Source organism: Sceloporus occidentalis, unplaced genomic scaffold, assembly GCF_023333645.1.
Source record: "Sceloporus occidentalis isolate IW3139 unplaced genomic scaffold, rSceOcc1.0.p SCAF_1, whole genome shotgun sequence".
Classification (NCBI taxonomy): domain Eukaryota; kingdom Metazoa; phylum Chordata; class Lepidosauria; order Squamata; family Phrynosomatidae; genus Sceloporus; species Sceloporus occidentalis.
In genome coordinates, this window is record NW_028316981.1 from 90,565,150 (window position 1) to 90,590,516 (window position 25,367).

A 25,367-nucleotide genomic window follows, 5' to 3' on the forward strand; every position below is an offset into this window, starting at 1 on the left:
AAGGCACGACAGACGTTTTTATTCTCAATGCTTTCCTCAGCATATCTGAGGCACTGATTCATTTCTCACTTCCCCATCTTCCTATTAAAAATATGTTGTTCATGGTTGTGGATGCTGACTTAACACAAAAGAATTGGCTGTTTTTTGACACAGTCAAAGCCTAAAGATGGATCAGTCAGTTGCTGTCTCCTGTTACCCTAAAAGGCGGAGGGATATGGGGGTGTCAATGTCAAAAATTGAAATTGTGAGGAGATTATAGCTCAAAAGGAGGCCTGTGAGAGGAGGATAGCTTTAGGGACCGTTTCATCTGTGTATACTAGAACTAACTGCAGAGAGACTCATGGTTCAGTAAATAGAAGAATTTTATTTAGAAATGTGCAAAGGTGCATGCAAACATATAAAGCCAATGCAACCTTAGGAATCAAAGAAGGATATTGTAAAGGAAGGTGTGGAAGGTTGGATAGAGAAAAACTGGGAATTAGAGGGGTGATAATTACCAGTCCTGAAAATATGTCCATAGAAAATGGAGAGTGGCTCAGACAGTGAGGGTTGCACAGAGAGAGTGGAACCTTGGTTTGTTAAACAAAGCCCTGGTTTGTGAACATAGGGTTTGTGAACACAGGTTCTGGGAACAAAATGGCTATATCTGGGTATTCATATCCTACTTCAAACCTTTGAGGGGTGCTTGATGTTACCACGGAATGTAACAAAGGCTTTGATAGTTTTCTCATGGAGATGACAAAAGGGCCAGAAAGTTTTAACTATGGAGTGATAAAATATTGAATGCATTTGAAACAATCCCTGGATAGTCAGATAGGAAGTGTAAATAGGAACACAGCATGAGGTGAAGTGGAAGGTCTTTGACTGCTTTTGCAATGAAACTCAATTTGTCTCCATTGCAAGAGGAAATGTGAAGAGCCAGGTGGGTGGGTGGGCCAATCAGAATCAGCTTTTAGCATTTATTTTAGTCTTATCTAGGTCTCCATAAATCCTTAGGTCAGTGTGCCTCCTAACACAGAGACATATAATAAAAATTAAACATAGATGCATCTGAGAATTATCTCAGGTTCTTTGTCTAAACCCCTAAATTATACCTTCTATTCCTGGATTTCAAAAATGTTGATACTTAAGAACATATGAAGAACCTTGTCAAAGGCTTATTTACTAATTCTGCATCCTATGGTAACCAAAGAAGTCCCCATGTAAATCCCACATTTGCAATACAAGGATACTATTCATCCCAGTAAATGGTATGTGATCTCTGAGCTTCTGAGCGACCCCCAAGGCCATGGGGCAAATGGAGGGAGCAACGGAGGGGACCCTTACTTTCTCTCTCAGGGTGACTGGAAGAGAAGGGAAAGAAGCAGGCAGCCATTGGCTGTGGCTGAGGGGGATGGGGCATGCACCCGGTGGGAAGGGAGCTGGCAATGGCAGCTTGCCAGGAGGGAGAAAATTGCAGGCCCTGGCAAGCAGCCCCTGCCCCTTGGCTCAGTGCCCCCCTGGACTAAGGGAAGCCCCCCTGCTAGGTCCCAGGGGGCAAATCTAGGCAGGGGAGGGTGCTAAAGACAGAGGTAAGAAGCGATCGGGAGGGAAAGGAGTGAAAGGAGGGGGAGGGGACTTCAATATACGCGAAATTTGGAATTCGCAGGGGTCCGTGGAACAGATCCCTGCGAAGTCCGAGGGAGGACTGTACTTTGTAAAAAAAAAAATCAGGGAAAATGACACCCCTTGGGTCAGCTCTTTCCATTCAGAAAAAACTGACAGGTTAACAGGACTATGGAATAAAATGTGGCCTAAAATGGAGATTAGATGTGGCAGATTTGGCTTCAGTTTTTCATGTCAGTTTCTCCAAGCAAAAAATATTTTGGACAGGATTGTTGTAAAATGTATTTTTTTAAAGCATACCAGGGAAAGATACGGTTGGGTGATTAACCTAAGTAAGTACTGTTACCACCCACATGGACTAGGAATAATACCTGAGGGATTATTTTCCCCCCTAAAATAAATCTATTTGTTTTCTTAGACAAGGAATACTCAGACGTAGGTTTGCCAGTTCCTTCCTCTAAAATATAGCTCATGGAACCTGGTATTCATCCATCAAAATACTGACCAGGGATGACCCTGCTTAGCTTCCAAGATCAGAGGAGGAACTGGTGCCTTTACTATATTTAGGCTGCCCACTATGTCTATGACCCAAAACAGCCAAGCCAAATGATCTGGTTTCCCACTGCATTTGGGGCATAGCGTTTAGATAACACACACCCTGAATGCAGAGGGAAACCATGTCAAGGCTGCATCATCACTGAAGAAAGTACAACTTCCTCAGTTTAGTTATCCTAGGCGCATTACAGACTGCCCAGAAGGGGTGGTCTGCTGCCGCCGCCATTTACAGCACAGAGGAGCCCCAGCGTCCAAACTGCGAGGCTCCTCCGAGCTGCAAATAAGAAGCACCAAAATGGCGCTTCTTTGCGGCGCAGATATGACGCCGCGAGGCGCCAATGGCGCACTCGTAGCATCATATGTGCCACACGATGTGCGGACGCAGCGCGTCCGCTATGTAAAGATGGCGGCCCCCGTGTGGAACGGGCGCTGCCATTTTGTATGGACTCGGTCCGTATTAGGGTTAGGAGCGTCCGGAAGGGATGCCCCTTTCTAACCCTAATACGGACCCAGTCCGTACTTTATGCCCGTCTGTAATGAGCCCTAGCTTCCAAAGAGAGTTCAGGCTTGATCTGTTCAAGAACTCATTTGTTTGTCTTTTTGGCCATCCACAGTATCCACACTACTCTTCTCTGGAGGTAACTAAGCTGAGAAGTCAGGGTACCTAGATTTGATTTACAAGGTTACTTTATTTTGCTACTGCAAATATTCCTCTAATGAACAGTTACCAAAAAATACATCGATTCCTCTCTTTTTCTTCTTTCAAGGCTCTGCATCTCCAACCATCAGCCCTAACCATACCACTCTGATTGTGGCCAAAGGAGACCCAGTAAACCTAACTTGCTTTGGGAATGCCACCATAGAATGGTTTGGCATAGAAAATAAAGCTAAAGTGGAAGTGTACAACAATGGCACCCTCTATATACCCAGGGCCTCTTGCAAGGAAATGGGAAACTACCAGTGTGCCTACATCAACAGGACGAATGAGGAGACTGCATCTGTATATCTCATTGTGAGAGGTAATCAAACATATCTGTATCTATAAGTAGATAAATAATATATTCAGTATGACTTATCATGCATGACTAAAGCAAGTCTGGAACTATGCGCCCCTCCAAATATTGTTGGACCACAACTGCAAGATTTACAAACCATTGGCTATGCAAGTTAGGGTAGCTGATCCAGGGCTGCATGATTCCCTCTTCTGCCAAAAAGCATGGGAGTATTACATTTTGAACTACAGCTCCCAGAACATCCAAGCAAGTAACTTTCAAAGTTCTGGTGTAAACCGTGTACTGTATGTACTTTTAGTTAACCACTAGCTGGGCACTTAATTACATGAAAGACCAGGGAAAACATATTTTACAGAAAACCTGTTGTAGGGCCAGTATGAAACAAAGGACAGAGTGGACAGGTAAATAGCATGGAGTGAAAGCTTGAAGTGGGCTTTACTGTACAAAATTTAGCCACACATAGAGTTATTGAATTGCAGCAAATTCTTGTGGCAAGTTTGCCATTATTCTGACCAGATGAGAAATTAATTCAGCTGGATAGGCACATGCCTTTTTCCATAGGAGTAATCCCACCAAAGAACAACTTGACTAAATTTGTTGACAATATGTAAACTCAGGGTCTCTTCTCACCATCATTTTGTTACAGGGCTGCCAGTGAATTCCAAGTAAACACCCACACAACAGCCACATGTAGCGCCCCCCCCAAAAAAAAACCTCCACCCTAACCTTCTTTTTTCCCCCTCCAGATCCTGAAACACCATGGTGTCTCCCCAAGGAGAACATTGAAGCAATAGAAGGCGGTGATGCATTGCTCCCGTGCCTCATCACTGACCCAGGATTCACAGGCAATATTACCCTTATGAAAGGCGAAGAGCAAATAATCTCTTCAGAGTTCTCTTTCAGTGCTCAAAAGGGAATACGTTTCCACAGAGTAAAAATGACTCAGAAAGGCCGATACCGGTGTCGGGCCCTTGTTCAAGGACAGTGGATGGATTCACCAAGAATTGGCCTCGTTGTTAAAGGTGTATATGCATGTTTTATTATATTTTTACTTGAGTCTTTGTTAATGCTTCTAATTTTTAACTTTTGTAAGTTAAAAGTGTGTACCAAAATTGGGGGAAAGGATAAAAATTGATGGATGTTGATGTAAAAAATGGTGAAGCAAAAATCTTATAGAACTTTAAGATTCAGACTGATACAGTTAGAACCTAATATGCCGGTCATAACTGTGGTAGAGAAAAAACAACTTTGGATTTATACATATGGCAATCCTGGGGGGAAGGAAGGCAGATTTGAAGGCAAAAAAGAAAGATTTAAGAAATATTGAGACTTGCATGTTAAGATAAAACCTCTGAGAAGCAAAAACAACAAGGGTTCCAGCATCAAAAAATGCTCTGGAAGCAATTATAAAGTGACAAAATACCTGACAAATACCTATGGTATTATCATAGATAGGCTCATCATAGCACAATCACAAATTGCATGTCACAGTATTGGACAATACTTCACTGGTTTCTAGTTTCTTGGGTAGAATCTAAACCACTGATAGTCCCAAAATATCAGTCAGTATTACCTGGTAGTCTGTGAAACTGAGAGATGATGGTGATGATGATGATGATGATGATCATCATCATCATCATCACCATCATCATCATCATCGTTTTAGGCCTGTTGTTCTGTTTCTGTTTGTGTGTCTGTTATTTTGATAGCACTCTGCAGTGTTAAAAGTTAAATCTCATCATATTCACCTAACAATATCTTTAACAGATGAGTCAGATCCGTTGTAATTAAAGTGGTACAAAATTGATATAACTATGATAAGATCTTGACTTGTGTCAAAATAATTGATAGAACTATGATGAGATCTTGACTTGTGTCAAAATAAGGTAAAATGTGGTCCACAGCATGAAAAATCAGGATGTTCACCATATATACAGACGACCTGAAACTAAGGTAAGTTAAAGTATCACAAAAAGGCTAGTAACAAACAAAGTAAATTATCTTTTGATTTTTCCCCTATTGTGGTAAATAACAGATGAAGAAAGGTGACAGATTCCCATATCCAAATATGTTTCTTTATTACCTTGTTATTAACAGATCTTTTTTTTACTTCTTAGCAATCAGCGAGCCTGTATCTGTGACCATTGAAAAAAAAGATAATGTGAGAATCCAAGGAGAACCTTTCAGCATCTCCTGCAACTTAAGTTATCCTTCCTTCTATTATATGACTGATTGGATCTATCCTCCCACTGCAAATGTAAGTCATCTTCTGTGATATTTAATAGGAGGCACTGTTCGTCAATGATATAGACTCAAGTCGATTGACTTGGACTCAAGTCGGACTCAAGTCGCTTCAACGGCTTGACTTGGACTCAACTTAGCAATAAATGACACACTGACACGATTGACAACTTGCATATTTTTAGCAACCAACTTGCTGACGCCATTCACTTTGAATAGAAGGCAAGATCCACTCCCAGACCATGGGGCACATAATAATAATAATAATAATAATAATAATAATAATAATTTTTATTTATATCTCCTGCTTCTCCCTTCAGATCGCATTCCTTGGAGGGGAACAGCAAATGTGTTAGGCAATGAGCATGAGGTAAAAGGATCCTTCTAAAGCTCTGCTGGGCACTGGCTACTGAGCAGACCTCAACATTTGCTGTTCCCCTCTAAGAAATGCATCCTTCCTCCTTTTTTCTGTTAAAGTTGGCACCCAAACATGACACTCAATTTGAGGCTTAAGTTGAAAATATTTTGCAAGGTGTTTAGACTTGACTTGAGACTTGGAATAAAGGACTTGGAACACATGTTCACTTGCTTTATCTGATGCGGAGGGAAGAGATGTGGAATTTGGACACACACACTAATGTGTGGAAGAGTTTCACTTCTAGATTGTTGTACACTAGCCTTGAAGGTCTAGCTATGGCTGAGCCAAAGCCATAATTATATGTGTTTTATTGCATTCTCTACCTTTTTATAAGCCTCTTTGAGTCCTAGCTTGTATCCCATCTTGGGAAAAAGACAGGATATAAATAAAGCGATGGATGGATGGATGGATACCTCTTTATGAAACCAAGCCCACAATTTTATCCATATCACATCCCATGTAAATTGAATACATCACTCATTCATTTGCTTCAGTCTTTAAGCTGTTCTTCCAGCATAAACCTCATCCATTTCAAGGTTTCTACCTGAAAGACAAATAAGAAGAAGCAATGACACAGTTGCTTTTTCCCTTTTGAAATTTGTTTTCCAGGTGATTTCAATATCAGGTTGTATAGCTAGCTAGCTAGACAAGCAGGCAGACAGGCAGATGTCGTCTATTTATTTATTTTAATTATTGAATTTATACCCCACTTTTCTTCTAGTATGAGATCCTTTAAGACATTATACTGATTTTCATTTTCAAAACCCCCAAATCACAATATTATAATATATATTTTTAGTAAAGATGGATGATAAAACAGCAACAAATTAATAATAGTATGGAAATATTTCATTAAAGCACTAAAAATATAAAGGCCTGTAGTTTTATATTCTGCTAAAATGATTTAGAAAGTGGCATAAGTGTAAGTAAATGCACATCGCAGTGTGTGTGTGTGTCCTATTTAAGGCTTGAGCTTCTCCCAAGGTCTCAGATGGGCCCAAATGGTTTGGAAGAATAAAGCGAGGATGGACAATTGAAACAATGGGCTTTGTTCCAAATATGCTATATTGTTTTTATCTTTCCTGACCCCAGGTAAGTAAGACTACATATGAACGTGATGATACCATAAATTACGTCACAGAGCAAATCCTATCCATCCCAGCAGTGCAGTTTCACGACAGTGGAGAATATATTTGCATTGGGAAAAGTTCTGCTGGAACCAGTAATTCTTCAGCATACCTGAGGGTAATAGGTAAGCCTTTCTACACACCATTACCCCCACCACACATAGGTTCCCTCTGGCAGGAGAACCAAACTGGGATTTATACTGGGGTATTAATGGAATCGTCATCCTTAGCTTGGCACAATAAAGCTTTCAAATGCATGGGAAGAATAACAAGCAAGATTTTGACTGGCTTTGAGAAGATCACCCATTTTTTTCAGTTCCCTGGTTTTCCAATAAGGGAAGTAATGTCAGGATGAGGACAAAAGTATATATAGCCTGTGAAATATATAATAAGCAGCAGCAATGTGTCTGTGAATGAATAGAGAGATAACAACATTCAGCTACCTCTCTCTCGTTGTAGTTGTTGTTGTTGTTGTTGTTGTTGTTGTGTGCCTTCAAGTTGTTTCTGACTTATGGCGACCCTGGTCTCAAGAGTCTATAATTACAAATTATATTTTCCTTTTAAAGTCCTTGTTAGTTAATCAATATAACAACTTGCATTTTTAAGACTAAATGCAATACTCTCTCTAGTCACCTTTTTACTGGGTTCATCATGATAATTCCTTTTCATAAACAGCTTAAAAAAAATTACATAGATTGTAAACCAACACAGTGGCCTCAATTTCCATATTTCCAGTCATTTGGAGCTAGCATTTCTAGCAGTATGGTCCGTCAGGAGCAGCCTAATTCTATGTCTGCACATTTATGCTCTGGAATGTGCATTTTCAGCTCTTCCCAGTTTGTTCCCATAAATGGCCAATACATCAGTGTAGAGATAAATTGCTACCAATTTGGCTCATATCTAATGGCTAAATTCTGAATAACATTAACAGCCTAGTAATCTAATGACATGCCTCACCTGCATCTGAGCTACACAACAAGGATAGGTATGGGTGAGGGGAGAACAGGTGCCCACTGGGTGGATTACTGTTTCATCAGCCCTAGCCAGCATAGCTATGTTGGGATGATTGGAACTGCAATCCAGCAAGGCCACACATTCCTGCAGCCCTAGTATATAGCTTTGCTCTTCCTGTTATAGATAAAGGTCTCCTTTAGGTAAAGTTCTCCAGACATACAGTAGCACTGTGGTAAAATTACTACTGCTCAAAGAAAAGGCATCATCTAGTGATGATGCACATATTTACACAAAGTCTTTTGAAATATGTGGTTTCAAAGGTGACTACAGGAAACAAGTGTTTGAACAGATTTGCATACTTGTCAATGGGGTGAAAGCACAGGTAAAAAGAACACAGTGGTTGCTATCACACTGCAGAATGAATGCAGTTTTAAAGCAGACTGCTTTAACTGTCATGGCTGCATCCTATGGAGTCCTGGGATTTGTAGTTTGTTGTGGCACCAGAACTCTGACAGAGAAAGCTCAATATCTCACAAAGCTACAAATCCCAGAATTCCATAGCATTCAGCCATGGCAGTTAAAACAATATCAAACTGCATTACTTATGCAATGTAGATGGAGCCAGTAAGTAGCTCTGCATCAGTTTCTGCTGCAGCAGTTCTATAGCTGGGAAATGTTACTTCTTGGGCTCCCAGAAATCCACCAGCCACAATGGCTGCTGTGTATGAAAAATAGTGGAATTTGCCTTACTTTTTTGATAATCTGAACCCTTGCCTTTTTTTCATTGTTATGATGTTACTGTCATGACACCTTCTCTTGTTTGTTACAGGAATTTTTATTCTTTATGTCCCTAATCTTCTCCCAAATCAGGGACCCATTCACACTATAGAATTAAAGTTCTGTTATTCCACCTAATGCTATGGAATCCTGGGACTTCTAGTTTAGTGAGGCACTGCAGTGCTCTGAGAATTCTAAATTTACCTCCCTAAACTCCAAACCCCAGGATTCCATAGGACAGAACCATGGGAGCTAAAGTGGAACCATAGTGCTGTAATTTTGTAGTGTGAATGGGCCCTTGATTTAAAGGCACCAAACCTCATTCAGGTAGACCTCAGAAGATCTCCATCCTCTTCCATAAAAAGAAAGGCTTTTTTTAAAAAACAAAAAAACAAAAACCTCTTCACTATGCAAGATGTTTCTTTTCTTTTCAGAGAGTGGTTACATGCATTTGTCCACTGTACAGAATAAAATACAGGAGCCAGGCCTGCATACAAATCTGGAGTTACAGGTTCATATTGAGGCATATCCTGGACCTTCCACATATGGATGGACATACAGGAATCCATCAGGAAATCCCAGGGATTCATCATACATTGGCCAGATGACTTCTGGCAACAACAGGTAAGGAACAGTTGCTGTCTGCTCTGTCCTAAGGGACTTCCCAAGCAATGGCTTTAGCAAACAGGAGCATACAATTCTCCTTACTTGGCTGGAGTTGAGAACTCCAGGGAGAGCTATTTCTTGCAAATGGTTAGTGACAGAGATTTGCCTCCATGTCATTTCTTCTTTGTATCCTCCAATACCTATTTGTTGTGTTTGTCATGCATTAATCTTCTGAGATGATCAGAGCCAGCTCTAGCAGTTGCCAGAATGAAGCCTCAGATGGTAGAGGGTAGTGGTGGCAGCTGGTTTCCTGTTTCTGCAGAATGCCCTTTGTTGAAGGATAGAGCCATGTATGCCACAGCCTGTCCAGAGCCCCCTAAATTATCCAGCTGTTCCATTTCTATGTCTCTCCAGGTTACAGCTGTATGTGAAGTGGTCATGGGCCCATGTTTTCTTTTGCCTCTGTCAGAAGCAGAGCTTCATCAGTCCCTGTGCACAAGATAGACTAAGGTCTCTTTCACACTACACATAGCACTTTACTATCATTTCAACTGCCATAGGTGCATCCTTTGGAATTCTGGGATTTGTAGTTTGGTGAGGCACTAGAGCTCTCTGACTGAAAATTATAATTGCCTCTTGAAATGATAAATATCCTGATTCCTTAGGATGGACTCGTGGCAGTTAAACTGATATTCAAACACTATCATGTAATGTGAAAGATTTCAACAAGAACTTGCTCAAGGCCTTCATAAACTGCCTAGCTGAACAGGGATTTGGATCTGGATTTCCCACATATTTGTAGTTGTTTACTTGCAAGAATTAAGTGTCATTCATTTATGCCCTGTGTAAATTCTGTGAGCTGACTTGGACTCCATATCGGAACGATTTCATTTGATTGGCCTTTTGGAGTTGGAACTCCAATAGACAAACTCAAGTCAGTCAACTACAGTAATGTACCAAACTCTCTCCATCAATTAGTCCTGGATGGTACTTTCCCACTAATATAATCTCAGATTTGTGGACTGGTTGCAAATTCCCATAACCTTGATGCATGGCAGAACTTGTTTGTCAGTGCATTTCAAGCTCAACAGCCTATTTAGTGCCAGGGAGGTAGCTATTCAAACATGTATTACAATGACTGCTGAATAGACTTTACAATGTATATTTGTTCTCTCTTTTGGAAGGTACAACAACACGCTTAAACTGAATGGTATTAAGGAAAGACATGGAGGAATGTATACATTCTTTGCCAGTAATGGTGCAGCCAGTGCATCCATTACTTTCAATATTTCCGTGAAAAGTAAGTGCTCTCTCCACTCAAATTCTTCCAACATCTTGGTTGAATTAGACAATACATTTTTCATATTTTTTGCAGAGGTGATCCTCCAAGTGGTAGAAGACATGTTTCTCACAGTATGTGATTTTCCTAACCTACATATGTTGGAATTAGATTAGGTAAAAGGGAAATGGAAATTTCACTGTGAGAGTGGAAATGGATTAGTTATAGGGAATATGAATTACCCTTTTGAGGTCTAGTTCGCTTCAAAGTTTAGAAAGAACATTAGGAAACTCAACCTCACTCAAGAAGTCACAGTGAAAACTTAGGAGGAACTTGTTCTTTCTGTAAGCAAATGAGTTACTGCAGAATCATAATGCCTATAAAATATTTCTAATGGAGTTCTGTCCCTCAGATAAATTCAAGACAGCCTTCAGGATTATTTTAAAGTGAATAAAGGGAAATTACAGTCTTTTGTTTTAACAAGAGCAAAAACATTAGACTTGATTCTTCCACTGGTCCCACACCTAGGGATACAGTGACTTTCCAAGAAGGGACCAAAATAATCAATATAGTAAAGTGCTGACTGTGCTCTTACCTGGATAAAGAAATGATCAGATACATGACACCTAGAATCCAAAGACCACAACCAAGACATTGATAAGTTAACCTGTTTTACATAGGCCAAGTGCCATTATATTTCATAATGGATTTTTAATGTTGTTCATCAAGGTAGGGTTTGAAATAAAATGGGTGGATATATATACTCATTGTACTTAGTAGTTTTTCCCCCATTTGTTCTTCAGCCTCACCTCAAGTTAAGGTGAAACCCAACAGTTCCAACAGTCTTTGGTGTGAAGCCAGTGGTTATCCTGCTCCACGTATTGAGTGGTATAAATTACCCAATAATCAGAGTACAGACAGGTGAGTTAACAGTCCTATGCATCACTACTTGTAAAGTACAGCCTGTTTGGTTCATTGAGATTTACCTCTTGGTAAATGTATGTTTAAGGACTGCAGCCTTCTTATCTTGTACAGTGGACCCTTGTTATACGCTGGGGTTTGGTTCCAAGATCCCCCGTGGATAACAAAATCCGTGGATGCTCAAGTCCCATTAAATATAATGACGTAGCAAAATGGTGTCCCTTATTAAAAAAAATGAAAAATCAAGGTTTGATATTTGAAATTTATACTTTTTTTAATATTTTCAAACCGTGGATGCTTGAATCCATGTATAAAAATCTATGTATAAGAAGGGCCAACTGTATATGCAATATGTATTTATTATACCTGTATAGATGTAATAAGCACATACATTTGCATTGTCAATAATGTCTCTAGTCACCAAGAAATACCCAGTGCAATCATGATGATGAGTCAATATTACGTTATTGTTGAAGGAATAGTAGTTAGATGGTTAGGTCTTGGAATATCTAGTTGTAAGTTTCCACTGAGCTGTGAAACTGATTTGGATGACCTTGGGCAACCATTCTCCCTCAGCCTGACCTACCTTACTGGGCTGGTGCAGATGAAGTAGGGAGGAAGAAAAATATATATGCTGACCATCTCACTTGAAGGAAAGATAGGACATCAAAGTAACAAACAACCAAATAAATAGGGTTTGGAAAGAATGGGAAAATCAAATTGTACAGCCCACCAGTAAAAAGTGCTCCTGATTTATTTCAAACTGAGAGTCTTAGAGCAGGTGGCTAGACCATAGAGCAGGTAAGGAATAACAGCAGTACATCTCTGTGCTAGGAGATACCACTTGTTACCAGTTCTGTTATCACTAGGATATGGACGAGAAGAGCTGCAGTCTGAGCACACAATGAAGCTGGTCCCCTGCTTCATTTGTTGACACCTATCAGTTGGATGACTATGGTATCTCTACACTGACAGAAAAACTTATACTCACCTCACAGCCACAGTACATTATTCTGGTCTGCAGTGACTCTTTTAATGCCACACTCACTATGACAAGATCAGCATAACCTGCCACACATTTCTTTCAAGAGAACTCGCATCAGTGTAAAAGGGCAGGCCTACAATGATCACTTGCCCTATACCTCACAGTTATTCAGCCACACACCTGTATCTGCTCTACCTTTTCCTCCCATCATGCATGCCATCCTAGTAACTGGAGGTGTGCTAATACTAATCTACTGATATTCTGATCTGCAGTTATCTGCACACCAACCACTACCTAAAAAATTGTGACTGCAAATCAGTGAATCTGAAATTCAAACAGTATCACATCCTGACCAGCTTCTTCCACACACTGAAATTCCACCCCCACCCCCCAACAGCTTGACCCTAACATCATCTTGGAGCATTGGGCACACTCACAATTATCCAGATTTTCCAGGCAAAAGCAGGAAAATTTTAAAACAAATTTTTGCTGAAAAGTCCCACATTTCCTGTGGAATCATCACAAATGTCATGTGCCCAATTCACAGTGACTATGAGGTGAATGCATGTTTTTTGGCCAGTGTAAACACACACTCTGTCCCAGCACATGTGACCAATCTGAGGAAGAGAATGAAACAGTCCACAAATGGAACATTGTATCAATAAAGTACAGGAGATTCTACTGGCATATTAACATCTATTGTCTTCTTTGGTTGTTTCACAGATGCAGTCAAGATGAAATGCTGTTCATTAATGGCACCAGCCCAGAAATTATAAGTGAATCTCCTTTTGGAAGAGTGTCATTGTTTAGTATCCTTCAAGTTAAGGAGATGGAAGGCAACATGATATTTTGCTGCTTGGCAATTAATAGTGCAGGAAACGAATCTAGCTTTGGATCTTTAGTTCGTGTTGTTAAAGGTGAGGTAAATTCCAAACATTTCATTTGCAAAAAATTAGCTTCTTACTTAGAGATTACTCATTAAATATTAACTGTGGCTGCATTTATACTAACAGAAAGAGTGTTTCTATTTGAATAAAGATGCATACAGACAATCAATACCTCTTCTGATTGAATTTCATCCCTTTCATTATTCATGTATCATCCAGTAATTGTTCTAAATCTTTTCCAGTTTGTTTCATTTTTTCATGCCCCCAGGAGACTCATAAAGAGCTCTGTGTCCTATAAATTTGACATTTTTAATTCAAATGCAGTGGTAGTAATAGCATGCCTGAAAAAAAAAATCTGCATGGAAAACACTGAAGCTGTAGGCAACAGGGAAGTCTTCCATTAAGACCAATTGTAAAGAGGAACAAAAATTAATTAGAAGCAAAGGGTGGTTTATTTGGAGCTTATTTGCTTCACCTGATTTTATTTTTAAATTAACATTCATAACATGAATGGAGTTTATTCATTCTGTTTCATTCAGTAAATCCACACCCCTGAGTTCAATCTTTGGGGCCGTTTCACAATTTTATTGGAGTGGAGCATTCTTTTTTTAAGAGAGGGAAAGTGTGTGGTTGCTAGACTACCAACCTCACCATCCCCAACAGCCTCCCCAAAGATTATGAATAATGGGAACTCTTGTGCAAAACATCTGGAAGAAACCTGGTTGAGAAAGCTGGTTTAATTTGTGAAGTTCATACTGAACTTCAAGCAGTCTCCTGGAGCTGCAGGTGAGTTGACTGCAGGACAGATTGAATCAGCATTGAGAGAAAACTGAATTCATTGTACAGTAGGGGAAAAATAGTATCTGCTATTCTTTTAAGAACATTTATTTATTTATCCTAATCCAACAAATAGGCTAGGGAACCTGATAGGAATAAATGGTCAACCTGCAAATGATTTTTTAATTCTACCTTTTGTTTTTCCAGTCCAACGTGAGAGCCTGGCCATTCTCTCCAGACCAGCCTTTGGAGGCTTTGCAGGAGCAATAGGTTTCCTCTTTCTGTGTGTCATCGTATTAGTCTACAAATATAAACAGGTCAGACTCATGTGCATTCTCTAGAGTAGGGCTGGGAAATATACAGGCCTCCCACAGAACTTGTTGAACTGTAGCTCCCTGCAGCCAGAGCCAGTATAACTAATGGCAAAGAATGAAACCTGATCGTAATTTCAGTCTTGCAACATCTGGAGACCCATAGCATTTCTCATTCCTAGTTAATACCGAAAGTAGCCAGAAACTTGTTCCTGAAGCTGAGAAAGACAGTTTGATACTCTCCTTATGGTCCACTTAATGTGTACCATGGTTGTCCTCCCCTATTTTAACTGTCCCTTGAATTACCTTGGAATCCATCTCATCCTTCCGGAAACTCCATACTGTGAAAGAATCTCCTTTTATTATCATTCTTCAACTGTCTGTAAATAGGCACACACTTGCAGAGCTTGTTGCTCCAAAGATTAATTATCCAAGTTCCAATATTGATTCTGCCAACATGTGAGACAGTAGACCAGAAAAGTCCATTTTTTTGCAGTTCCCTCCTTTCCCCTGCTGCTTTACCATGGTAGCCATTTCTCAGGGCCTGGAATTTTCCAGAGGGAGACATATGGTCTGTGAGTTTCTTCTCATTGTGATAATGCATCCACAGGTATGGGCTGAAGGAAAGAACAATTGGGAATTTCTTCTACAAAGGGTGGAGGGGAGAAGGTTTGAGTGAAAGTGTTCTGCTGTCCCACTGTCATAGAGCTACAGAAAATTCACAGGTGACCCTGTGCTATTCCAGCAATTGCAAGCACTTGTATTCCTCTTTGTTTCCTTTTTGTGCATTTAGTGCTTCTGTTCTGCAATTGCCCTGCCCCATTCACAGAATGTTAATGGCGCATAGCACCTGGTAAACAGAGGAAGAAGAGAGATCACACAATGGCTTCTGGAAGAGCTAGGTTGAGGAGTCATCCACCCCGAAGCACCCATGGGTTGGAAAGTTTTACCACATGGCAGGCGAAGCTTAGTGCAGGGCCTCAGAATCTCAGAAAGAAAGGAAGTAAACCCTGTGGGGAAAAAGAGACTTAATGTTATTACTTACATTCATTATTAAATATAAGTACAGTGGGCCCTTGTTATCCAGTGGGGTTTGGTTCAAGGACCCTCAATGGATACCAAAATCTGTGGATGCTCAACTCCCATTAAATACAATGGCATAGTAACATTTTGTCCCTTATATAAAATGGCAAAATCAACCTTTGCTGTCTGGAATTTATACCTTTTTAAAAAAAAAAAAATATTAAGCCATAGATGCTTGAATCCATGGATATAGAATCCATGGATATAGAGGGCTGACTGTACAATTAAGAATGCCTTACATTATGAGAGACAGTTGTCTGTCTGAAGGACTTTCGAGGTCTAGTTTAAAGCTAAAGTATAAGAAAGAAGAGAGAGCAGGGCTCTTGAAGTTTCCCATCAGCCAGTAGCAGCACCTAGATAGCAGACTGAGAAGGCATACAGGTCTCCTGGTCACTGCTGGCTTCTTTTCCTCCCTTATGGTGAGATGCATTGTTTTTGTATTTAAATTATTATAAATATTTCTAAATTTCCCCCTATATATGTAAATTTACATGTGCAGTTTTATGCAGAACAAAGTTCCCTTTTGTCTTCTTTGGAATAATGAATTGTTTCTTCTTTGGTGACAGACCTATTTTTAAGCACCTATCCAGATTTGATATGGGTGTCTTTAATCCATTTGTGATGAGTTTGATTTCAGCACGAAGACTTCAACTAGTCAATTCAAGTATCTCCACAAACCTAAATATGGGCAGGGGTTTATGTTATAATTCCCAACATCTATGAAGTCAGCTCTGGTGGGTTTAACAGCCCATTCTTATGCATGTTTGATTGGAGGCAAGAAATTCAGTGAGACCTACAAGTAACATGCCTAGGACTGGACCCTAACATCCCTGTAGATTAGATAGGACCGCACCAGTAGCCATTAGCTCTGCTTAACCATGGGGGGAAATGAATACTTCTTTTCCCTTACAGAAGCCAAAGTACCAAGTCCATTGGAAAATCATAGAAGCCTGTGAAGGAAACAACTACATCTTTATAGATCCTACACAGCTTCCATATGATGAGAAATGGGAGTTTCCCAGAAACAATTTGCAGTTTGGTAAGAAAGTGTTTTTCACTTGTCCAGTAAATGATTTGAGAGTTCCTCGTCCAGAAATTTCTGGACTTTGATTTTAAATAGCCCCTGAAGAAGGCTCTAGAGTGCATACAGACCAAAATGTCAGGCATCCCCCCGGCTTCATTTTCATCTATGGATTCCAATAGATGCTCTCCAGTTTCCACATCATTTGGTTGGGTGAGAAGCAATCCCATCATCATGTCCTTTCATATTTGCTGGAAGTCCGAATTACTGAAATAATACTACCCTCTTAAAATTCCACCCTCTTGCTTTAGTGTAGGATTGAACAATTTTTGTTGCAGTTCTTGGGATTATGCTTAAATTTGAGCAGGATCAACAAATTGGTTTGAAATAAAATCTAACTCTTGGCTTCAAGCTAATAGCAGAAAATCCATAACTCCCTGAAGGCATGCATACCCATGCATGCACACATATGCACAAGCATATACATCATTGAATAAATGTTGAAAAATCTTCCTCCAAAGACTCTGTTGTGCTTCAAAGTCTTGTATTGGTTTTCACAGGAAAGATCCTAGGAGCAGGAGCTTTTGGGAAAGTGGTGGAAGCTACAGCTTTTGGATTGGGCAAGGAAGATTCTGTCTTGAAGGTGGCTGTGAAAATGCTGAAATGTAAGTGGCAGGATGGTTGAAACGACTTCTATGAACAGGAGAGGGTTAAAGTAAAAGATATAAGAAATATGAAAAGAGGTGTATAGAATTTTTAAAAGAAATTCATACTCTATTTTTTCTCTTATAAAATCCAAAGCAAGGGGTGTCCAGCACCAGGGATCTACAACACCAAAGGTTGGGGATTTCACACAATGGCTGCAATCCTGCATGGTTCATTGTAGCACAGTACTTATGCTACTGTCTCATTGTGTTATCCCACTGCATTATGCTACTGTCCCGATCCATTGTCCCACTCTAGAGCAGCTGAAACCTCCCATTCACAGCCATTCATATCTAGAGGCAGGGGAGTTACAAAAACATCTGTCTGTGTTTCTGTAGCCAGATGTGAAATTATTACATCCTCCACTGAGGTCTGTCAGGGGTGTCCAAAGGTCGCAATGGCTTATGTAATCATTTCACATTTGGCTCCAAGGACATAGCCAAATATCTCTGCAGTCCTCTCCCCCACTCTCCTCCAGGCATGAATGGTTGTGAGAGTGGTAGAGCAGCTTCAGCAGTTCAGCAGTCTGGCGGGGGAGCATTGGTCACTGCAGAAAAGGAAGGAAATACTAATCTCTGCAGAAAGCAAAAATAAACAAATGCAGGTTTAAGGTTAATGCCAAGAAGACCACAGTTTAATTCCCAAATCAGCCATGAAACCCACTGGGTGACCTTGGGCAAGTCACATTCTCTCAGCTTCAGGGGAGGGCAATAATAAACTTGCCAAGAAAACCCCACAATAGGTTCACCTTAGGGTTGTCATAAGTCGGAAATGACTTGAAGGTACATAACAATAACAACAAATGCTACTAACAGGATGCTAGTGGGTCATTGCATAGCTAAATTCTATTGGCACACCAAAGTCAATTGCCTGCAGCATTGCTAAGGTGGTGAAGGGAAAACTGCTCATTATAAACATCTTAACTGAGCAGAAACTATCCTGTGCTTATTTAGAACGACATCATTTTGAGCCACAGAGCTCCTATTTCTTTAAAGTTTGGCTTAAGCATTATTAGGTTCATTCTCCATGACTGTGACAGGAAGAGCCATAATTCTCAGAAAAAACCCAATAACTCTCTTCTGTGTGACCCTAAAAGGTATTACAGTTCTCTCAAGGTATAGAACTTGCAAATCATATGTTCATTCCACTGTTCAGATTTGGGACTCACCAGCATCTACCATTGAGACTGCATTACAAACCGCAATCTCTCTTCTGGTTTCAGCAACAGCACATACTGATGAACAAGAAGCACTCATGTCGGAACTGAAGATCATGAGTCACTTAGGTCATCATGAGAACATCGTGAACCTGTTGGGAGCATGCACCCATGGAGGTAACAAGCTGGCAGCCACTAAATTCCTCAACACTTCCATGCTGTTTCTCCTGATTCCCCCCCCCTTTTTTTTTTTTTTTTTTTTTGCTACCTAAGAGATGTGTGATAGCTTCTGAAGTCATGCAGATCATGGACACCACCAGATTATTATTTTTTCCTTTGAAAATACCAAACCACCAACTGGCTAAAAACGCCCTAAGATGTACAGGAAATGATAGTGGACCAGATATTTAGAGTGGCCAGCCCCAAGTGAGAACAAACTTGAGTTTGAAAGAGCTTAGATATTTCAGTGGAGTGGGATGAGGTAGATCTTCTGTGACCAAAAAAGATAAATCACTTTTTGTTCTGTCCAGCTGCACCAATTTTCTCTGTCTTCTTTTTCCTACCCTGTTTCTGATTCCATATATACTATTCAGCATCTGTAAGCTGAATTAGAGAACAGGCAGAATCCCGTGAGGCCATTTTTTCTAGACTTACTGTATCACTACTGGACTGTAATTAGGAGAATATTCCCTTGGCAGGAAATAACTTATGGGAAAAAATACAAAAGAAATAAAGAAATAAAATCTAGCATCGGGGCCAGCCTTAGAAGTGAGTCAATTGGGTTCCAGCTCTAAGCAGCAAGCTAACAATGGTGCCCAACTCCACTCTCTTGTTAGTGAGTATTTGAACTGGGCCAGGGTGGGGGAAAACAGTAAATGTATTTAACTTGTTTTTCCAAGTTCTATAGATTGTTGGGTACTAACCACATAAAATTATTTGGACCAATTAGTTTGAAAGTACAACTTTTGAAAAATTTCCATGTTAATTATCATCCCTTCTATATGAAGATCAGTAGTGCATGACTATATTTGAGGTGGCATCATTCTGCGCTATAATACTATAAACATGAGACATAAACATTAAGGAAAGGTAAAATTGGGCGGGGAGAGAAATATAAAAATCACTGCTCATCCTACATGCTGCTTATTATAGGACAGTCCTGGAGCTTTTTGGAGTCCTGGTGGTGCAGTGGTTAAATGCTGTACTGCAGCCACTCATTCAAAACCATAAAGTTGTGAGTTCAGTACCAGCAAAAGGGCTCAAGCTTGACTCAGGCATCCTTCCGAGGTTGCTAAAATGAGTACCCAGATTGTTGAGGGCAATTAGCTTACAGTTGTAAACTGCTTAGACACTGTTAGTTCAGTATGAAGCAGTATATAAATGAAGCTGTTTTGTTTTTGACACTGCAAAAATTATAGTGCTATTATTCCACTTTAACTGCCATGGTTCTGCCCTGTGTAATCCTGGGATTGGCAGCTGACTGAGAGACATTTAGAATTTTGAACCAGAGATATCTTCCAGTGCCATTGTCCAAACCACAAATCCCAGGATTCCATAGGATTCAACTATGATAGTTAAAGTGGAACCATAGTGCTATAACTGTGTCATGTAAAAGGGCTCCTGATTAGCATGTCAGGTGTTCTTGCCTAATCTTGTCCTAGTAATGATGGTTTTCTGTCAGCATGGGGTCATTTTAAAAGAAAGAGCAATCCAAAATCCCCAGTCCAGCAGGAACTGCATCACATAATTCTATTGCTTGTGTACCTTGCCTTTGATGATCAGGCTATACATTTCAATTTAGTAAGGCTTCCACTCCTTGCATTATGGTCTCCCCTCCGAACAGTTTTTGTTAGCTGAAAGTCTGAGGAATGGCACTTTCCACTTTCCCTTTCTGATGCACAAATAGCTAGCTAGCAACATGGATAGGGATATACTTATATATATTATTTCTCTATCCATACTGTTTTTACACTTGAGGAAGAAAAGGCTCTGTAACTAATACATGATTTCTGAGGAGCAGGGAAGGTGAGAGACAAAGAATTAAGCAGTCATTCCATCATTTCTTCATTCAACTTTGGACCCTTTTGAGGTTTTACTGGGGGCGGGGGGGGGGAAGGATACCTCAAGGAAAGTAATATGTGAAGTACATGCAAGTTTGGTCTTTCAAATTATCAAGGATAAATCATCAGATAGGCATGCCAGACTGAACAGAACTAAAGATTAATAACATAAACTGAGGGCATTTTCTGGTAATGTTTATTTTCTGTTTTCTAGGCCCTGTCTTTGTCATTACCGAGTATTGCCCTTATGGGGACTTGCTGAATTTCCTGCGAAAGAAAGCAGAATGCCTCATAATCCAGGATTTAACCTTAGAGTCTTCCCTTGATAGTACATCAGCTGACTATAAAAACGTCTACCTTGGAAAGAAATACCTCCAAAGGTAATAATCCAAGCCACTCATCAGCTGTTACAGGGATGTAAAATTTAAATGAATTAGGTCCACATTCCCAATGTAGCACTGGTTAAGGATTCTGTTCATTATTTTTCCATTATTCACACTCACCAATCCATCCACTCACATATGTAGTGAGATGGGAAGCACATATCACCTCATATATGAGAGGTGGTGGGATTTAAGTTTTTATTTTCTAGGAGGTATGATCTGGACTTTCCATTTTAGAAATCAGCTAGCACGGACATGGGTCCTGTGGGGCATTCTAACTTACAGCTTTATGGCATGGAAGAAGCTGGCCAAAAGCATGACTACAAGATGGAGAAGCCTGGTACATACATTCCCCAGCACCTTCTTTCCTAAGCAAGCTGTTTCTGTCTTCTTGAGAAGCCAGAGGACACTTCATGTAAACATGTAAAGAATTAGGGCAAGTAGGAGAGTGCTTGCCAGCAATAGACAATAAGATTAATGCTTGTCCTCTCCAAGGCTGGTGCTAGAGTGCCTAGCACTCCTTTTCAGTCTTGGCTGCATTTATCTCATGTGGCCCAGGACAACCAATGATGTTCTTGATGTGTTGGCTACATTTTTTGACTATCTAAATCACTTTGGCAAGGTGAAGCTGAAGGCTTTCATGGCTGACATACATAGTTATTTGTGGGTTTTTCAGACTATGTGGCCATGTCCTAGAAGAGTTTATTCCTGATGTTTCGCTGGCATCTTCGGAGAATGCTGGCATGGAAGTGAGGGGGGTATATATGTACTGTGTGACTCTAGATTGGGAGGAGTGATTTACATGTTAATCTGTGTATTGTTCTCTTGTTGAATGGCAAGGCCTCAGGGTGGAGGATATGCAAGGAGGTTTTGTGTCTTTTTAATCAGTGTTCCATTGTCTGCTGGGAAAAACCCTGATCCTGGGTGGTTTTCATTTGCATTTTGCTGGGTCTTGATTTTGGTGTTTTTCAGGACTGGTAGCCAAACTTTGCTCACTTTAAGGGTTACTTCTTTCCTGTTGAAGTTGTCTAGGTGTTTGTGGATTTTAATGGCTTCCCTGTGCATTCTGATGTGATATTTGTTGGCATGGTCCAGAATTTCAGTGTTTTCAAACAGAATTTTATGCCCAGGATGGTTTATAACATGTTCTGCTACTGTTGTTTTTTTCTGAATGACTCAGTCTGTAGTGTCTCTCTCTCTCTCTCTCATGTTCCTTGATTCGTGTTTGCACCCTGCATTTGGTGATTCCTATGTAGACTTGTCTGCAGCTGCATGGTATGCGTAAACTCCTGTGGCCACAGAGGGTCCCTCCTGTCCTTCGCTGAGTGCATCATTTACTGGATTTTCTTGGTTGGTTTGTAAACCATTTGGAAGTTGTTTTTCCTCACCCGTTTTCCTATTCTGTCGGTGACTCCTTTGATGTATGGTAAAAAATACCTTTCCTTTGGGTGGTTGTCTTCACTCCTATGGGTTTTTCTGGGTCTGGCAGCCTTTCTGATGTCTGACCTGGAGTAACCATTAGCCTGTAGAGCTTATTCTAAGTGCTTCAATTCATCTTCCAGGAAGTGGGGTTCACAAATCCTTTTTGCCCAGTCTACCAATGTTTTTATTGTGCTTCTTTTTTGTCCTGGCTGATGGTTGGAGTTTTTGTATAGGTATCTGTCCATGTGTGTAGGTTTTCTGTATACTGTGTGGCCCAAACGTTTGTTTGGTTTGCAGATGACCAGGACATCCAAGAATGGCAATGTCCTTCCTTTTCTTTTTCCATCATGAATTGGATGTCCATGTGGATGGTTCAGAAACACAGTCAGATCTTCTTTTCTGTGGCTCCAGATGGTGAAAGTGTCATCCACATATCAGAACCATGTTGTGGGCTTTTTGGGTGCTGTTTCCAGGGCTTGCTTTTAAAAGCATTCCATGCAAAAGTTAGCTATCACAGGGCTTAGAGGGCTTCCCATGGCTACCCCCATCTCTCTGCTCATAGAATCCATTGTCCCACTGGAAGTAGCTGGTGGTGAGGCAATGTTTGAAAAGGGCTGTGATGTCTTCCAGAACAATTTGTTGGGTGAGTGCCATGGTGTCCATTATGGGGACTTTGGTGCCGGTGAAATATCAGGAATAAACTCTTCTAAAACATGGCCACATAGCACAAAAAACCCACAAAAAAACACTTTGGCAAGGCTTGCCCATATCCATTTTCAATTATTGTAAAATTCAGATGTTTTTGGACTGCAACTCACAGCATTCCTCACCTTTGATTTTGCTGGGAGATGCAGTTCACCAACATCCAAAGGGCAACAGCACTTTCTAACTCTGACATGGAGTGTGGGCCCCTTTCAGAAAGAAAAACACACTGAGCCAAGACTTATGCTTCATAACTTGACTCAAATTCACAAAAGTTCCAGTGGTACTTGGTTAAGTTATGATATGCCAGGCATATGTAAAAAATAATGGGATGATTGGTTTGCACATATCCTCCAGCAGAACTCTTTATAGTGGAGTTGAAAGAGCCTGCAAAGCAGCCAGGCAAGACCTCCATAACAGATTATTGTTCCAAGAACTTTCATCCCTTAGTGGTTCTTAAAAATTCATAAAGCATACAATGTGCAGTAATTGAAATAGCACAGTGCTTAACAGCCTTAACTGAAATACAGTGTAAAAATACTTCATCATTCTGTTGTTTTTAATGAATGCTGAGAAAGTATTTGATAATGGAATGTCCCCCCCTATTTAACCTATGTATTCATAGGTTTAAGCAGGATGCTTAATTGACTAGATGGATTCACATGTTCAGTGATGTATCTAAAGCAGAGGAAGGCAACATACAGAAGGGTGAGGGCCACACATGCTGCCCCAGGATCTTCTAAGGCCCTTATCATACAGAGGCACTTACATGGTTAAAACATTGCTGAATTGTTGCAGAAGTGTGAAGATGGTCATCCATCACGCTTCTAAAACATAATTGAGGCTTCCTGCTTTCTTTCTGTTGACAGACCATCCACGGAGAAGCAATTTTTTTTAAATAGCAGGATGTCCCATTATTCAAAAAATTGTTTCCCCGCAAACGCTTTGTTGACGGAAGAAAGCAGGAAGCCTCAATTACGTTTTAGAAGTGTGACGGATGATCCCACCTTCGCACTTTTGCAACAAACAGTTCAGCAACGTTTTACTAAGTGCCTCTGTGTGATAAGGTCCTAAGACTGCACCTATGCCTCTCCCTATACCCTTGACTTTTTTTATTTTACTTTAAAGGGGCCCTAATACCTTATAGACTGTGTAGGGTGCACTTTTATCATATTTTCACCCCTAAACTATTTTAGGCTGGAGGGGAGGTTCAAAACAGAAAGTACACAAATACTTCTTGTTTTTGCGGGGAGGAGCTCCACCCTACACCTGAAGCATCTTAGAGGGGAAAACATTAAGAAATTCCCCAAGCCTCCTAGAGGTCACAGGGACCCTTTCAAAGTGAATACAAAAAGTGGTGGGATGCAGACTGCATCAAGAGTCCCATGGGCCACATTTTTCCCACCCCTTGCTAAAGCAAAACTGATGATTGTAAGCTGGCCTCAACATTACTTTCTTACATGAACCAAATGCCTATAAGGCTTTAAAGAATATATGTTCTATAGCAACTTGGAGACAGAGAACAGTATTGGATACATTTTTTTCTCTTTTCTTATTCAGTAACAGTGGGTTTGGAGGCCAATGTACAGACAGCTATTTGGAGATGAGATCTATGATAGCATCAAGCTCTGTGCACATCAAAGGTAAAAGGATCACTTCCAGAAGCAATAGGAGTACTTCAGGAAGGAGCACCCTCTTGTTCTAGAAGCTTTTCCTGTGTAGAATTATTGCTACTGTTCTGGTGTGATGGCAGTTTATTATATCCCCCTAACCCCCCCCCCCCACACACACACACATCTTAAACAGAACTCTGTATACCATGTGTAAGTCCATATTTAACCTCTTCCAAGTCCTGTGAGGTAAACCTACATTGTGAGATCTTAATTGGCCTCAAATCTATCAAATGTTGTGTGGCTGAATGAGGGATGTGAATGCAGATCTGTCCAAAACTGAAGAGTTAAACCAAGAGCCTTAACACATGAGAAAACAAAGCAGAAATGGAGCCAGAAAGTAGCGGCTCTGTGTCTTACCACATGACATTCATAGCTCTTCAGTTCTCTTCCCATGGGAGATGGCATCAAAGCAAGTCTTTTGCTGAATGGATTTTTCCAGCTAGGTAAAAGTTGTGCTTTGATGAATGTCTCCTGCAGGAAGAGAACTGAAACACTATAACATCATGTGGTAAGGCAGTGAGAAAGCTGTTACCCTCCAGCTCCATTTCCATTTTGTTTTCCTGTGTGATAAGGCTCAATGACATGTGGTACCACAAGATATACATAGCAATAGTCTCCAACTTGGATGGCTTTAAAAAGAAAGTCAAACAAATTCATGGAGCCAGTGGTGTTACTAGAGTTGGTGTCATCTGGTGCAGTAACTCAT

General features: G+C 40.4%; 1 protein-coding gene across 1 annotated transcript in view; it reads left to right on the plus strand.

Annotated features, from left to right (window-relative positions):
* Window positions 1-25,367, plus strand: part of LOC149321798 (macrophage colony-stimulating factor 1 receptor-like) — a 53,081-nt gene that overhangs the window by 9,433 nt on the left and 18,281 nt on the right. The window contains exons 2-15 of the mRNA XM_089528708.1: window positions 2,928-3,179; window positions 3,920-4,195; window positions 5,291-5,430; window positions 6,925-7,084; window positions 9,125-9,314; window positions 10,481-10,596; window positions 11,379-11,496; window positions 13,205-13,398; window positions 14,353-14,462; window positions 16,452-16,578; window positions 17,121-17,225; window positions 18,488-18,598; window positions 20,696-20,861; window positions 24,549-24,631. Coding sequence (XP_089384834.1) covers window positions 2,928-3,179; window positions 3,920-4,195; window positions 5,291-5,430; window positions 6,925-7,084; window positions 9,125-9,314; window positions 10,481-10,596; window positions 11,379-11,496; window positions 13,205-13,398; window positions 14,353-14,462; window positions 16,452-16,578; window positions 17,121-17,225; window positions 18,488-18,598; window positions 20,696-20,861; window positions 24,549-24,631 — 2,148 coding nt within the window. The remainder of the gene's footprint in view (window positions 1-2,927; window positions 3,180-3,919; window positions 4,196-5,290; window positions 5,431-6,924; window positions 7,085-9,124; window positions 9,315-10,480; window positions 10,597-11,378; window positions 11,497-13,204; window positions 13,399-14,352; window positions 14,463-16,451; window positions 16,579-17,120; window positions 17,226-18,487; window positions 18,599-20,695; window positions 20,862-24,548; window positions 24,632-25,367) is intronic.